The 14,912-nt window shown below is 43.7% G+C and overlaps 1 protein-coding gene across 6 annotated transcripts in view; it reads right to left on the bottom strand.

The window, feature by feature from the left end:
• The window catches only part of SORT1 (sortilin 1), a 67,029-nt gene that overhangs the window by 16,717 nt on the left and 35,400 nt on the right, over nucleotides 1–14,912 (bottom strand). For 5 of the 6 annotated variants that reach the window (XM_042998125.1, XM_042998129.1, XM_042998128.1 and 2 more), the window contains 6 exons: nucleotides 12,683–12,756; nucleotides 8,538–8,587; nucleotides 7,574–7,704; nucleotides 4,307–4,451; nucleotides 3,169–3,324; nucleotides 1,413–1,519 (listed from right to left, as the gene is read on the bottom strand). In XM_042998125.1, coding sequence (XP_042854059.1) covers nucleotides 1,413–1,519; nucleotides 3,169–3,324; nucleotides 4,307–4,451; nucleotides 7,574–7,704; nucleotides 8,538–8,587; nucleotides 12,683–12,756 — 663 coding nt within the window. The remainder of the gene's footprint in view (nucleotides 1–1,412; nucleotides 1,520–3,168; nucleotides 3,325–4,306; nucleotides 4,452–7,573; nucleotides 7,705–8,537; nucleotides 8,588–12,682; nucleotides 12,757–14,912) is intronic. The other variant, XM_015534972.2, reaches the window with a different exon arrangement.

The raw sequence follows: 14,912 nt of genomic DNA on the forward strand, positions 1-14,912 counted from the left end.
GGTGCTGATTCAAAGTAAGACCCAGTCCTGTCTTTAAAATTTCTGAGAAACCAGTTGAGCTATAAAGCACAATGAAAGTTAATGTTTTAAAAGAGGTCTGTGTTGGATAAAATGTTCATTTTATGTCATATATTTTACTGCAGTAAAAAGGGGTTCACACAAACTACAGGCGACATGAAGAGGCAGGATTAATTCTAGGTGAAGATGGGCCCTCAGGATGATCAGGATTTCCACTGCTTCTAATGGCTCAGGACTGGGAGAGTCAGGCATAAATTTCCCAAGAGTCACGTGGGCAGCGCCACAGAGGCAGGAGCGCATGTAGGGTGTTCAGGGGGCAGCAGAGGGCTACAAGGAACATGCCAGTGATCAGATGGACAATGACAATGAAAAGGCAGAAGAGAGCCTGACAGGGGAGGAGAGGACCTTCACTCACCAGGTCAGAGGCACAGACTTTATTCACAGGCAAAGGGGAACCCTGAAACGTACTGAGGAGGGAAAGGCATGGAGTGTGAGAGTGGCCAGGCAAGTAAAGAGGCCACTGCACTGCCCAGGCTCAAGGTGAAGAGGGCAGGCACAGGGCACGGCCACGGTAGAGGGATGGAAAAAAAGGGGAAAGGAGAAAGGGCACCGGGTGGCACAGGTACACTATCTTACACAGTCTGAGGCTCTTAAAAGGAAACAAAAAGTCCCGCCTACAACAGCAGAGTGGATATCGGCCACAGGTATTCTGAGAAGAGCTCGGGAACCACCAACACTGTCATTTTTTGAGGAAAACTCCCAGGGTTCCCCGAAACTCTTCTCAAACTCTGTAAGAGCCAGACACAAGACTTGTTCCTCTTTTCTTTTTTTCTTGTCTGTCCAGACCCATCACTCCTGGAACCTGGGATCTCCTAGAGCAATGCCTTTGTATCTCTATTCTTAGCTTCTCCTCAGAGGGGCTAGTTCTGGCATTCATGGGCCCTACCGTGTCACCATCCACACCCTCTGGCTGTGTGGAGCCCAGGGAGAGGGGAAGAGAAGGCCAAGTTCTCTTCTGTTTGTTTCTGGCCAGCACGGCTTTGCACTGCTCATGAATGGCTGGTCCCTGGCGTCACGTAGAATTCCTTAAGTCTCATAGTTGCCATGCTGACTCTTAACTGATTACCGGCCCATCCTCCATTCTGTTTTCATTCAGTGGTTTAGTAAAACACAAAATTTTAGCCTTTAGTTTTTTCTTTAAAAGACAAATAGTCCATAGTATTTTGGCTTTTCCTTTTCCTACATTCTACATTACTTTCATTACTCTGATTTCCAAACTTTCCACCTGTAGCAGCTGTGGTCACTAACCAAGTACAAAACTTCATTATTCAAAGGCCTGAAACTGATCAGAGCAGGACACAATGGCTGCACAGGACACATGGAGTAAGACACACCTCATTCTTGTTTTTGGCTGTAGCATCACATTCACTGTTTTCAGGCTTCCTCAGGTGCTTCCACCTTCCTCCTTGGTCAAAAGTGATCATAGTCTGGATAGAGTTATCTGAATGGGAAAAGAACGGTCTTAAGTCTGATAGACCGGAAGTACCTTATTAAATTCAGTTTACCATGGCATCTCTCGCTCCTGGGGCTACATAATGCCATTAGAACTCTAGGGTCCTACAAGCTTGTAACATCCAACAAAACAGCTCAGTGTTGGTGAGTAACTGAGCAGCACTCTATGCTATTTGAAGAAGGCTTCCCACCTGAATAGGACTCAGCTGATTCCAGAAATCATCTAGACTGATACTCTTGAAAAAATACCCTTTTTCCCCTTACCAACACAAACAGGTTAATGTCCATTCTCCTTCCTTGCTTGCTTGCCTTCAAGGTAAAATCTACAATGGGAAGGCATCCCAATCTTTACTCGGATAAGGCCAGGATACCAGGCTTGTTATAGGGACTCTCAAGATTTGAATGTATGTGCCTAAGTCTGGCTCAGTAATTCCTAATTTTCATCTTTCCACTACCCCATACCCGATCTCTCCTATACCTTTTCTCTTTTTCTACATGCTCTTCCCTGTTCTCTATTCTTAATGACATAAACTATTGCAAGTTTAAATTCAGAGACAATATGCTTTGAGTTTCTCAAGGAAAATCAAACAAGAAAGCAAATGAAGGACAATTCATTTAGTCAATAAATATTTATTGCATGCCTACTATGTGAAAACTGTTGTGAGCCTTCGGGACTATCTTGGTGAACAAAACAGAAATAAAACTTGGTGAATGTACATTCTAGCAGGGTGAGACAAACGCCAGATGCTGTAAACAGGTAAATTATATAGTATGTTGGAAAATAAGTGCCATGGAAAATCCTGCCCTGCTAAAGAGGGGCTGAGTGTGTGTGTGTGTGACTAGGGGAGGACAGACAAGCTCCCAGTGGGACAGTCATGGCAGGCTCTATGGCTCTATTCAGAAAGCAACATATGAGCACAGATTGGAAGGAGGATGGTGTCAGCCTTGCAGATATCTGGGGAAACAGAGAACAGTCCCTGAAAATCTCTAAACCATGCATGTGTGTGCCTGGTGTGTTTAACAACTGGCAGAGGGCTGCAGTGACCAGAATGCAGTGGGTGGAGGGGAGAGGGGTGGGAGGAAACGGGTCAGTACTGCTTAAGACCTTGCCGACCACTGCAAGATCTTTACCAATAAAAACAACCTCTCACCTCCCACCAAAAAAAATAAATACATCTATAAACAAAACCTTAAGAGTCTTTGTACTTTAGAGTGACGTGTTTATTTGTATAACTGGGCCTTAGCAAAGGTGAGCTCTGCAGAACCTCGGAGCAGAACACCAGAGGAACGCTGGCCGGCTACAGCTGTGCCTTCTACAAGGAGAAAAGCAGGAAGTGGTTCAAACTCAGGCTCATTCCTCTAGGCCTAAACCTCCCAATATAGAAAACTCATTGCTTTCATTTATTTAAAACTTCCTCTACACAACATAGAACCCAAAAAATCTTTCTTTCTATCTGCTGCTGCTTTGCTCTTTTTAGTTCTATTTACCATAACTGATGTAAAATGAAGAGCCAGTATTGACATGAATAGGCTTGCCGGCTAGGCAAGCAACAGTACTGGGGGGACAGGACCACCATTGTTTCTGAAAGTCTCGACTCCCAACACTTTCAGCTGAAGGACAGCTGTGCCCAGACTTACCTTCTGAGAGCACACTTGTTATGTAGACCCCGCGGAGGGAGGTCACATTGGTAAAGTCCGTCTCGCCACCTGTGGTGGTGTAGAGATGTCGGTCCAAGGACTTGGAATAGACAATGCCTCGATCATCTGAGGTAAAGATTGTGCCAAATCCGGTATCTGAAATAGGCAAACAAACAAAAACAGTAAGTCTTGCGGGGAGGGAACAGAGAGAAAAACAACAGTCCAACCATACACATGACTAAATCGCTGACTGACTGCATACATTAGCCAACTGTCCCTCTTCATGATGTAGGCACAGACCTGAGCATTAATCATGGTCTGATACTCATGATTTTCATGTCCACCTTTAATTCTACTACCCAGCTTGGTGCCTGGAGTCTGGTAGATACTGTTTGTTGAATGAATTAACCAGATGCCACAGAAAAGCCCTTCCCAGATATATTCTGGTGGCAGAGGCAATGCACTTAGATTTATATCATACATACCTCTAAATCTTTATATTCTAAACCTATGCTTCTTGAACTATCTGTGGTGAAGGATCAATTTCTTTTTTTAAGTTTTATTTATTTAAGTAATCTCCACACCCAACATGGGGCTCGAACTCACAACCCCGAGGTCAAGAGTTGCATACTCCCTTGAGCCAGCCAGGCGCCCTGGTGAAGGACCAATTTTTAAATTTCTATTATGGCACAAACCGATCCTTTGTAAAATATAATAAAAATTAATCCTAAGAAGAGTGAAATACAAAATCTAATCCTCAATGTTTTAATGATTAGATTCAATAGATGTAAAATTACTTTGTCAAATGGTAAGAGGAGTTTCTCAATGTTTGCTATTGCTTTGGTGCTTACTTGGCAACAAAGAGCTTGCAAACCATATAGCACCGGTCCTCCGACCATTCTTTGAGCAGCACTGCTCTAGAATACTTGGACATACACATAAACCACATTCTAGAGCCAAAAGAAGGGGCCTTCTTAACAGAGACTACACAGTATCTCTAAGACAGAGTATTCAGTAGGACACTAATAAAAACCTAGGAGTAAGAGGAAATGTCAACACATAAGAAGGAAGCTCAAAATAGAACTTGAAGTTTAAATCTCTATGCGTTCAAGCGTGGGCCACTAAAAAAAGCTCTTACCTCCAGGTTCATCTACATGCATGAACACCATGTCATCATTAGCTGCTAGAATAGAATAGAACTGTTCCTGCCCCACAGAAGGTAGCTGGGCCATGCTCCACGTGTCCCCTTGATCTGTTGATACATGAATCCTTCTCGTTGTATCCTGGAACAAATGCCAATATTTAATGTTTCAATTTCCACTAAGATGCCATGTGCAGGGACATGAATAGGAACATTATTATTCATAATGGTAAGTCTCACTCTCCATTTCTTCACTGGATACAATCGTTATAAATGACACGTCCTAGTACCAATTACCAAAACAATTTCTTAAAATTTTTTTTGTTTATTTATTTTTGAGAGAGAGAGAGCACGAGCAGGGAAGGGTCAGAGAGAGAGGGAGACACAGAATCCAAAGCAGGCTCCAGGCTCCGAGCTGTCAGCACAGAGCCCGATGTGGGGCCTGAACCCACAAGTCGCGAGATCATAACCTGAGCCAAAGTTGGACACCCAACCAACTGAGCCAGCCAGGCGCCCCACCAAAGCAATTTCTAACCCCTAGCAAAGTTCCAGGCAATGGAACAATCCATTCTATTGTAAGCAAGGCTATCTTGGCTTCCTCTTTGGCTTCTTCATTCTGGTATGGCCCTGTATGATGTAATTCTCCCAACCTCTGACATTCCCATTTTCTTCAATAGAGCTAAGGGTATGATGGGGTCGTCTTTAGTTTGGCTTTACAGCCATTTGCTATGCTTGCTCAGATAATTCTTAAAATGATGATTACTGTACCAAAGTTAGGTCCCTCTGAGACAGTCCTAGCATAACCCAAAGAATGAGACAATTAAGAGTCTAGAAAATGGAGACGAAACTCATGCTTGGGAGATCACAGGGAAGTCAAGATGTGACACGTCTCCTCTTTAAGGAAGTCTCTCTAAATAGCCATAGTGAAGGGAACATGCACAGGCTAGGAAGAGGCCAAGGAGAGGCAGAAATTAATATAGGGGAGCTGATCAGGGAGTATTTATCTGTTGAAAGGAGTCTGTTAGGTAGGCAATTAACACCTCCTTTCAGATAAATAGCTTAAAATAGCTACTAGACATATTTAGCCAGGGCACAGGAATGAGTCCCAGGGCTTCCTTATGTTAAATACTCTTTAAAATTTAGTGACAAGTACATTTAACCTATCTCTAACTTATACCTAGATGTTTACTTTCGGTCTTACTCATTGTTACAGGTAGAAACTAGAATTAAAAAGCACACACTAGACAGTAGCAGTACAGAGTAGGAGGCTAACTCTGGAAGCAGTCAGTCTGATTTCCACCAGGGTTCTATCTCTGGGTGACCCTAAGCAAGTTACTCAATTTCCTCAAATACAAATTGAGGTGAGAGGCCAGCTCCTAGGGCTGCTGGGAAGATGATCACAAAACTGCTTGAGACAGTTATGTATAGTTACTGTGTCCACTTCCGCGTCTCCACTCCCCCTTTCTCTGAACCCGCTGTAATCAGCCCGTTAACCCCGGTGCTCTGATGAAAACACGCTTGTCCAGGTCACTGACAACTTCCACTTTGCCAACTCCAGTAGACAATTCTCAGGACTCATCTAATTACGTATTTTAGTTGAGTTTCACACAGCAGATCACTCCTCCTGCTTGAAACACTTTCTCCCCTTGGCTTTCGTGGAATCCCTGCCCTACTCCCCGCCTCCCTGGTCCTTCCTTCTCAGTCTTCTTTGCTGGATTTTCATCTCTTTCCAACCTTTCAGCATTACTAGGGTGCTCTGGCCCATGCTCAGGCCTCCAGAAGATAACATCCAGTCACATAGCTTTATATACCATATAATTTGGAGAGATTCATATACCTGAATGCTTACTCAACATTTCCACTTAGATATCTAGCAGGCATCTCATACCCAAAACTGAATTCTTGATTTCCCTCCCACAAACTTGGTCCTCTTGTGGTCTCTGCCATCTCAGTAAATGGTACCACCATTCACCCAGTTGCTCAGGCCAAAGACTAAAGTTATCCTGGGTTCCTCTCATTCCCTCACAATCCACATCTAATCCATCAGCAAATCCTACTGGCAACACGTTAACAATATATCCGCACTCTTACCACTTCTTCTCTCATCCATGTTAATAGCCTGGTCCAACCTACCATCTTCTCTCACTGCTGTCATGGCCTCCCAGCTTCTCTTGGTTCTTCCATTCCTGCCCCTTGTCAGGCTATTGGTTCCTGCACCTACCTATTCTGTCAAAAGAGCAGCCAACTTACACCATTCCCTTGCTAACAACCCTTCAGAGCTCTCCAACACATGAAGAATAAAAGCCATGCTCTTGGGGTGCCCGGGTGGCTCAGTTGGTTAAGCATCCAACTTTGGCTCAGATCATTATCTCACGGTTCAGTTTGTGAGTTCAAGTCCTGCATCAGGCTTCTGCTGTCAGCTTGGAGCCTGCTTTGGATCCTCTGTCCCTCTTTCTCTGCCCCGCTCCGACTCACTCTCTCAAAAATAAACAGATTAAAAGAAAAAAAAAAAGCCAAGCTCTTAATCGTGACCTATAAAGGCCATTGGCTCCCCCTCTTTGGACCACCTTTGCCTGTGCTCCAGCCATGCTGCCCTTCTCACTGTTCTTCAATATTTCCAGCATGTTCCAATCCTAGGGTCTTTGTGCTTACTGTTTCTTCAGCCTAAATGTACACAGAGCTAAGTTCTCACTTCAGTCAGGTCTCAGACAGCCCATCCAAACCACCCTATCTAAAATAGCACTGCTCCAGTTCCTAATGCATTCTATTTCCTTACTCAGCTATAGATTTCTTCATAGTTTTAATTGTTAACTGATATTATAATATCGTATTTATTAGTTTAGTGTTGATCCAATTCCCTACTTAAATATAAGCTCTGAGAGCAGGACATTTATCTGTGTGTTCACTGCTATATTCCTGGGACCTAGAATAGCACCTAGAATATAGGTGGTACTCAATTAATGTCACTATTTCATTACTGGATAATGAACAAATGGGACTGCTTTTTTCAGATGCCCATGTCTGAGTAGAGTCCAAACACTGGGGCCATGCATCCCAGAACAGGTACCACAGGTCATGTGGTGACAACAGGCTGAGCTACAGAGTAGCCCTGAAGAATCAGTCAACTTCTAGGAAGACTCCCTCCAAATCTTAGTGAACGTTGCAAAAAAGGCAAGAAACTCTGTCAGTCCTAGCAGTTAAAGGGACTCGTTTGAGACATATTTACAGAATATTAGAAATCGCCAATAAAAGGGCAATACCCACCTTATCAGCCATCACAGAGGCAAAAAGGAAACGTCCCCCAAGACCAAAGGAGTAGATTTTCACACCGATGGTTTTGAAGCTCTTCCCCAAGTCTGAAGTTCTCCATAATTCCAGTGCCCCAAGGTCAGCTTCTTAAACAAGACAAAATATTAATAAAAATTGCATATACTGGTGAGCCCCTAGTTCAAAACAAGTGTTTTAGAATGTTCTTAATTTTATAGCTAAAGGATTTTTAATCTTATGCATGTTAATCAAGTAACAATATGAAATAACACAGCATTAGGCATAGGAAATTAACATGGGGTTTTATTTTTATACAGGTGAGGTTTTGCACTGGATAGAAAGATAAAGCTTACTTAATTAAAATACAGTGTTATATAAACGTGTCACAGCCACAGCATCCTGTTTTGCTTTCTTCATGCCTGGAAACAATCTTATTTTATTTTAAGTAGTCTTGAGTTTCTGGTTTTCTTGCTGGTCATCTAACACCCCTACTGGAATTCAAGCCCCATGAGAGCAGGCCTTGGGTGTCTTGCTCTCTCCGTCCTTAGAACGGTGATTGGCACACTACTGCAGGTGCTCACATGAATGAATGGATAAATGAAATGGAGCCATGGACTGGACAGCTAACAACTTCCACCAACACAAACACAACCTCCATGCTCTTTTGCAGAAATCACTATGCACTTCAACTTGTTACTGTTTGTAGTCTAATTTTTACTTTATGTATAAGCGTTACTAAAATTAAGTATACTGCTTCTGTGTGTGGCTTGCATTTTTATTTGATCTAGGCTCAGTGCTTTTAAAATTTGAATCTGGTTGTCATTTCAAAATTTTAAAAATCATTGCCAGTTATCTTTAGCTATTAAAATCACAGGACAATGGAAGGATCTTTGATGTTTCTACTTCTTACAACCATGAGTGGACAACAGGACACTCTTATTTGGGACTAAAATATACTTACTGCAAGAGCCGTTTGCATAGGTGGTAAAGAAGATGGTGTTTTCTGACCCCCTACAAAGAGGCAAAGACAGAAAAGACACAGTTCAAGACTGCTGTCAACTGCAGTCATGAGCTCCAGGCAAGTCTACTAATGACACACTCCATCCGCAGGCGCCAGCTGAGACAGCTTTTGGGGATGCTGCACGCCAGATTCTCGCAGCCTCGCTGGTCAAGGTTCCCCCCAGCCCGGCCCCAGGATTTTCCCCAGTCCACTACTTCTTCACGTGGACTCTTTCAGTGGGTCAGACTGGCCTACTTACTCTCTCCAAATCTGCCTCTTGCATTTGCTGTTCCTGTTTCTGGCTTAAAATGCTTTTCTCTCTCATGTAACCAAATCTTACCCTCACAATCTTTAGGCTCCAGCTTCAAATTTAGCTCTTCTCTCTCTTTTTTTTTTTATTAAAATTTTTTTTCTTAATGTTTATTTATTTTTGAGAGAGAGAGAAAGAGCATGAGCAGGGGAGGTGCAGAGAGAGAGAGGAGGGGACAGAGGATCAAAGCAGGCCCCACGCAGACAGCAGAGAGCCTGATGCGGGCCAAACCCATGACCCACAACTCATAACTGTGAGATAATGACCTGAGCCAAAACCAAGAGTCAGATGCCCAAGTGACTGAGGCACACACGTGCCCCAAAATCTAGCTCTTCTATGAAATTTTTCCTGGCACTCCAACTGGAAAGCTTCTTTGCTGCAAAATTCTGGAGGAGTGATTCTCAACTGGGGGCAATTTTGCTCCCCCGGGTCATTTCCAGTGGTCACAACTGGGGGATGGGCAGTTGTTGCCAGTATCTAGTGGGCAGAGGCTAGAGATGCTGCTAAACACCCTGCGATGCAGAGGCCAGCTCCCCCACAACAAAGAACTGTCTGGTTCCAAACGCCATTAGCACCAAAGTTGAGAAACCTTGTTTCAGGGCACTGTGCTACTCTGTGCCAACCACTCAGCATTCCTTTGTCTCCTATTTAATTATCTTAATCCACCAGTTTATGTCTTCTCTCTCCTATTACATTATCGCATTCTTAGGACAGGTGTGAAGTTCTGTGCTCTGTTGTTTCCCCTCAGAACGAAGTTCCATGCTTTGCATGTGCTAAGTAACTTAGTTCTTTCATCTCAAATAGACAGCAAGGTCAGAGGTTGAATTATTTAAATTCGAACTTGGAAAGGGAATTTTCAGGAAAGTTGATTCAGACCCTGATGGTACTTCTAGATCAGCACCAGCGGAAGGTGTCAATTCAGACCCTGAAGGTACTTATCAACCAGCACCAGCGGAAGGTGCTGGGTCTGAGCATGTTCCTTTGGCACTGCAGGCTATCAATTCCTAGAAATCAAACATCTACAAGGTGAGGTAACAGTGGCCAGCAGACCAGTTATCCTATATTTAGACACTAATCAGAAAAACGAGTTACAAAAATAAAAAATATTACACAGAATACAAAATACCTTTCAAAAATAAATTTTTACCTTTAAAAATTTTTTAAGTAATCTCTCCACCCCATGTGGGGCTCAAACCCATAACATGGAGAACAAGAATCACATGCTGGACCAATAGAGCCAGCCAGGCACCCCTTAACTTTCACTTTTAAAGATGAGTTTTCTGTTTGTTTCTTTGAACTTTGGAGGTATAACTGACAATACTTAAAGTGCACACTGTGGTGATTTGATATACATATGTAAAGGTGAGTTTATGGTTTCTTTTTTTTTTTTTTAATGCCTATTTCTTTCGAGAGGGAGAGAGGGAGGGAGGCAGGAGAGGGAGAGCGAGAGCGAGAGCAAGAGAGAGAAAGCGAGCGAGAGAGAGAGAGAGAGAGAGAGAGAATCCCAAGCAGGCTCCATGCTCAGCCTGGAGGCCAATGTGGGAGCTGGAGTGTGAGATCATGACCTGAGCCTCAATCAGTAGTCGGATGCTCAACTGACTGAGCCACCTCGGAGCTCCCATAAAAGTGAGTGTTAATGACCAAAATTACTAGAGTCTTACTATAGTAACACCCTATGTACCTTAGGTCCATCAAGAGTGAAGCAATCTGTTAACTTAGTTACTTTAAAAGTTACTTCCTTCCAGGGGTACCTGGGTGGCTCAGTCGGTTGAGGTGACTCAGCAGAGAGCCTGCTTGAGGTTTTCTCTCTCTCCCTCTGTCTCTGCCCCTCCCCTACTCACTCTGTCTCTCTCAAAATAAATAAACTTTAATTAATAAATAAATAAATAAATAAATAAATAAATAAATAAATAAAGTTAGTTCTTTCCTGATAAGACCACATAAGGCACAAACACAGTTCACTGAAACACACACAGTGAATGGGGTGCCCGGGTGGCTCTGTCAGTTCAGCGTCTATTGATTTCTGTTCGGGTCATAATCTCACAGTTCGTGAGATTGAGACTTGCATTGGGCTTTGTGCTGACAGTGTAGAGCTGGCTTGGGATTCTCTCTCTCCCTCACCTGCACACGCGTGCTCTCTCTCAAAAATAAATGAATAAATATTAAAAAAAAATAGAACAAATGTAGACGTGGCATGTGTCCCTTGGTGGTGCTGTAAAAACCATGTAACCAGTGTTTCCTGGGAAAAGGCCATTTTATTCAAGCGATATTTTTTAATACTTTAATTTCAGTAGATATATTTAGCAATGTCTCTATTACACATTTCCCTGACTCCCTAAGTCGAGGACATTAAATATGAAAGTCTTCCTTGGACTATGGGTCATCTTCACGAACATCAACCGCAGGAAACTGTAACACAGTGTTCCCATTAGAAGTCACTGAGGTACGTGTGCTCTCTTGATCTGGCACCAAATAATCACATCCTGTTACAGCTTCTGTTTCTCTTGCTTTTACAGTCCCCCCACCTCCATGCAGCTCTCAGGCAGGGGATTCTCAGGCTGGGTGTGCTTGCTCTTGGTGTTCACACACCCCACCTCTGGCACCAATCTGCTATCCACAGGGAAGTTACATTAACAAGTTTGTTGAAATTAGTCAAAGAGAAGGAAGAAAGAGGTTCTAAACAGGGGAGTGAGCCTAATCAGAATTTGGGAGGTATGAAGGTTTTTAACACAATTCTTGCTCAACAATCTCCCAAACTCCCCCAGTAAATCTCCTTTCACAAAAGCCAGAGGTTAAGCCGCTGACTAGCCAGTTAGGACAAAGGTGATCTGCTCCTAAGAACTCCTCCACTGCATCATCTGGCTTTTTTTTTTTTTTTTTTTAAATGTTTGTTTATTTTGGAGGGAGAGAGACAGAGTGCAAGCAGGGGAGGGGCAGAGAGAGAGGGAGGGAGACACATAATCCGAAGCAGCTCTAGGCTCTGAGCTGTCAGCACAGAGATCATGACCTGAGCAGAAGTCAGATGCTTAAGCAACTGAGCCACCCAGGCACTTTTTTTTTTTTTTTTTTTTTTTTTTTTTTTTTGAGAGAGAGAGAGAGAGAGAGAGAGAGAGAGAGAGAGAGAGAATGAATGAATATGAGTGGGGGAGGGGCAGAGAGAGAGAGGGACAGAGAATCTGAAGCTGGCTCTTGTGTGCCGGCAGCAGCGAGCCTGATACAGGGCTTGAACTCATGTCAGATGCTCAGCTGAGCCATCCAGGGGCTCCTCCTCCACTGCATCATCTTAAGCAGGCACTGGGTGGGGGTGGGGGCCCAGCAAGAGAAGTGAAGGATTTCTGGTGCATGGACAGTGTGACTCTGATGGCCTGGAAGCTCTCTGGGCTTTCTTCCTGAGTCCGTGCTACATTCCACACGACTGAAATGGAGCTCTAGATGAGGGAATATAAATCTGGGCACAGGGAAGTATGTAAGTCCTCAACTCAAAGCTGTATTTTATGCTTTCCAACTGATGTCACCATTAATGGAGACTAAACCTTTGCAGGCAGGAGCAACTCAGTCACGTGCCTTGTTTTACACTTTATATTCTAACATTTAGTGAGACTAAGTATTCTTCCCCAGCAGAATTAGAGGCTCCTCCAGGTCAAGATTTGGGTCATACCCCTTCTCTTGTATCCCTTAGGGCACCCTGAAGAGTACTTGGCACATGGTAAGTGCTCAATATTTACTCATGTGACTTTTGGCAGCCCTGTCAGGAAAGGTTTAGGGCTCTGCACAGATGGAGTCTTCTGTTACTCACCATTTGGCCAAACACACTGCTTTGTGGATTTCTTCCCATTTTCCCCCAAAATCCTTGGACACCCACAGGCCATTCTGAAAGATTATAAATGACTTATCAGAATTCCAGCTTTGTCTTGTGCAGCTGCTTATATGACCTTTAATAATTCATATCCAATCATTCAGGACAGTAAAAACACACACGGAAGCTCCATCAATAAGCTGTCTGCGCTATACACATGGTTTATGGCGGCCTTGTCAGGGTTTGGGAAGTTCAGAATGACAAGTGCTTGTGGAGTGCCCAGTACATGCCAGGCACTGTACCAGATGTGCACAGGAGACACAAAGACAAATAAGATAATGCTCCCTCCTCTCAAGGAGTTCACAGTTTAACAAGGGGTGCAGATATGAAGTTTGACACAACGTGGGGGCACAGATACAAGTTTGATACAATGTGGTAAGTTACAGAAACATGGTCTCTGGGGTGAGAGTAGGGAGGGGAGGGGCAATGAATGAGAGATGGTTTGTGAAGACAGCTGAACTAATATTAAATAATGAACAGTGTAACCAAAAGAAGGGAAATGGGAAGATGGGATGTTATTACACAAATATATCCCAGTACTAGTCAAGGCGAGTCAACATCGCAGGGTGGGCAGGGAGCTAAAAGCCTTCAGATACTGACGGAGCACAAATTCCAAGGTGAGGAAAGAAGGGACTAATGCTTGGAAGAAAGGTGTGGGTCAGCTCACAGAGGGCCCTCAGTTTTACTTTTTTAAAGGTGGAGTACTTGGATGGCAATCGGAAAGGGGTGGATTTCTGTTCAGAAGCAGGAAAAGTAATGAAAAAGTAGTGCCACATTAGTTCATGAAGAGTTACTGAGGCCCTACACCACAGCTATAAGGAATAGGCTCCAGAATCTAGAAACTAGATTCAGTAGAACTGGGTGATTTTTCCTGTAAGGCAGAGAGAGAGAGAGAGATCTTTAGCAGTATAGAGGGGCAGCAAGATAGGAATCTGAGCCTTAGGAGGAAGCCAGAAATATGGATTTGAGAGCCTTATACATTAATTACAGTGGCAGTTAAAATGGTCAGCGTGGAAGAGATTGCTCACAGTGAAATGAGCGGTAGGGACTCAAGGGTAGGTTGACAGGAGTTTACGAAAGAGACCAGGAAGGAATGGTTAGAAGGTAGGAAAGAACCAAAGGAATGAAGTCCTAAAAGCCAAGCCAACTGAGTTCCCAGAAGGCGAGACTGGCCAGTATTTTCAAATGTAGCAGAGACTTAGTAAGATTAAGATGGACAATGTCAGCTATATCGACAACACAAGCCTACTGGGCCCAGACCCAAAGGAGGTGGGACAGAGATGTCCTGGCGCAGCTGAGATTAAATGAGGATGGTCTGGGCAGAATTTACCCCCACTGTTCTCCCACTCTCATCCACCATTCTTCCTTCTGTAACTTTTCCTCCTCTGGTAATGTTCACCTCCCAGCATTTCTAAGGTACCTAATTCTACTTAGAAATAGGTAAGGGTCTGATATCACCTGTTTTCACTTTAGTACATATTGGTCCATCTTATACACACTGATTATTTTTACTTCCTACTTATCCTTAACTGGAAGAAATTTGAGGTATAAAAGCAGACCGTGGCTACCTCTTCCTGAGGATAGCATGTTTCAATAATCTCAAGACACTTGGTAATGGTGATGAGGTGGTCAAAGGAGGGGCTGGTGATTCTGTCCATCCCTCTGGGGGTCTCTCTGCTCCCTTGAAGGGCCTATAGCTCAAGCTGCTGGAGGCCAACTTCCTGGAATTGTTGCATTAAGATCTGAAGCCTACCCAGCAGGGCAGTTTCCTTCCTCTGGCCTCCTTTGGCTAAACCTAACTTTGACCTTCCTTGAATCTTCCAGCCTTCCCCCTGCTCACCGAAGGCCCAGAACCCAGACTGCTCTTCCAGTGCCCTTCACCCTCCCTGTGCCAGCCCAGCTTGTCCACATTGATGGTCCAGTTTTTGTCCCAGAATAGTCACCACAGCAATGGCTCTCAAATTTTAGTGTGCAGGCTCAGCCGCGAAGGTTGTTAAAAATACTAGCCACCTCACAACCAAAAGTCACTGATGGACTCTACCTGGATTGGGGCCTAGGAACTGCATATTAAACCAGTCTCCTAGGGGTTTCTATCTGATGTTGCTGGACAGAAGAAATCAGAAATAAGATGAGAGAGAGCCATGTAAATGTAAAGTATAATTATGATTAT

The sequence above is a fragment of the Panthera tigris genome, chromosome C1 (genome assembly GCF_018350195.1).
Source record: "Panthera tigris isolate Pti1 chromosome C1, P.tigris_Pti1_mat1.1, whole genome shotgun sequence".
NCBI classification, from domain to species: Eukaryota; Metazoa; Chordata; class Mammalia; order Carnivora; family Felidae; genus Panthera; species Panthera tigris.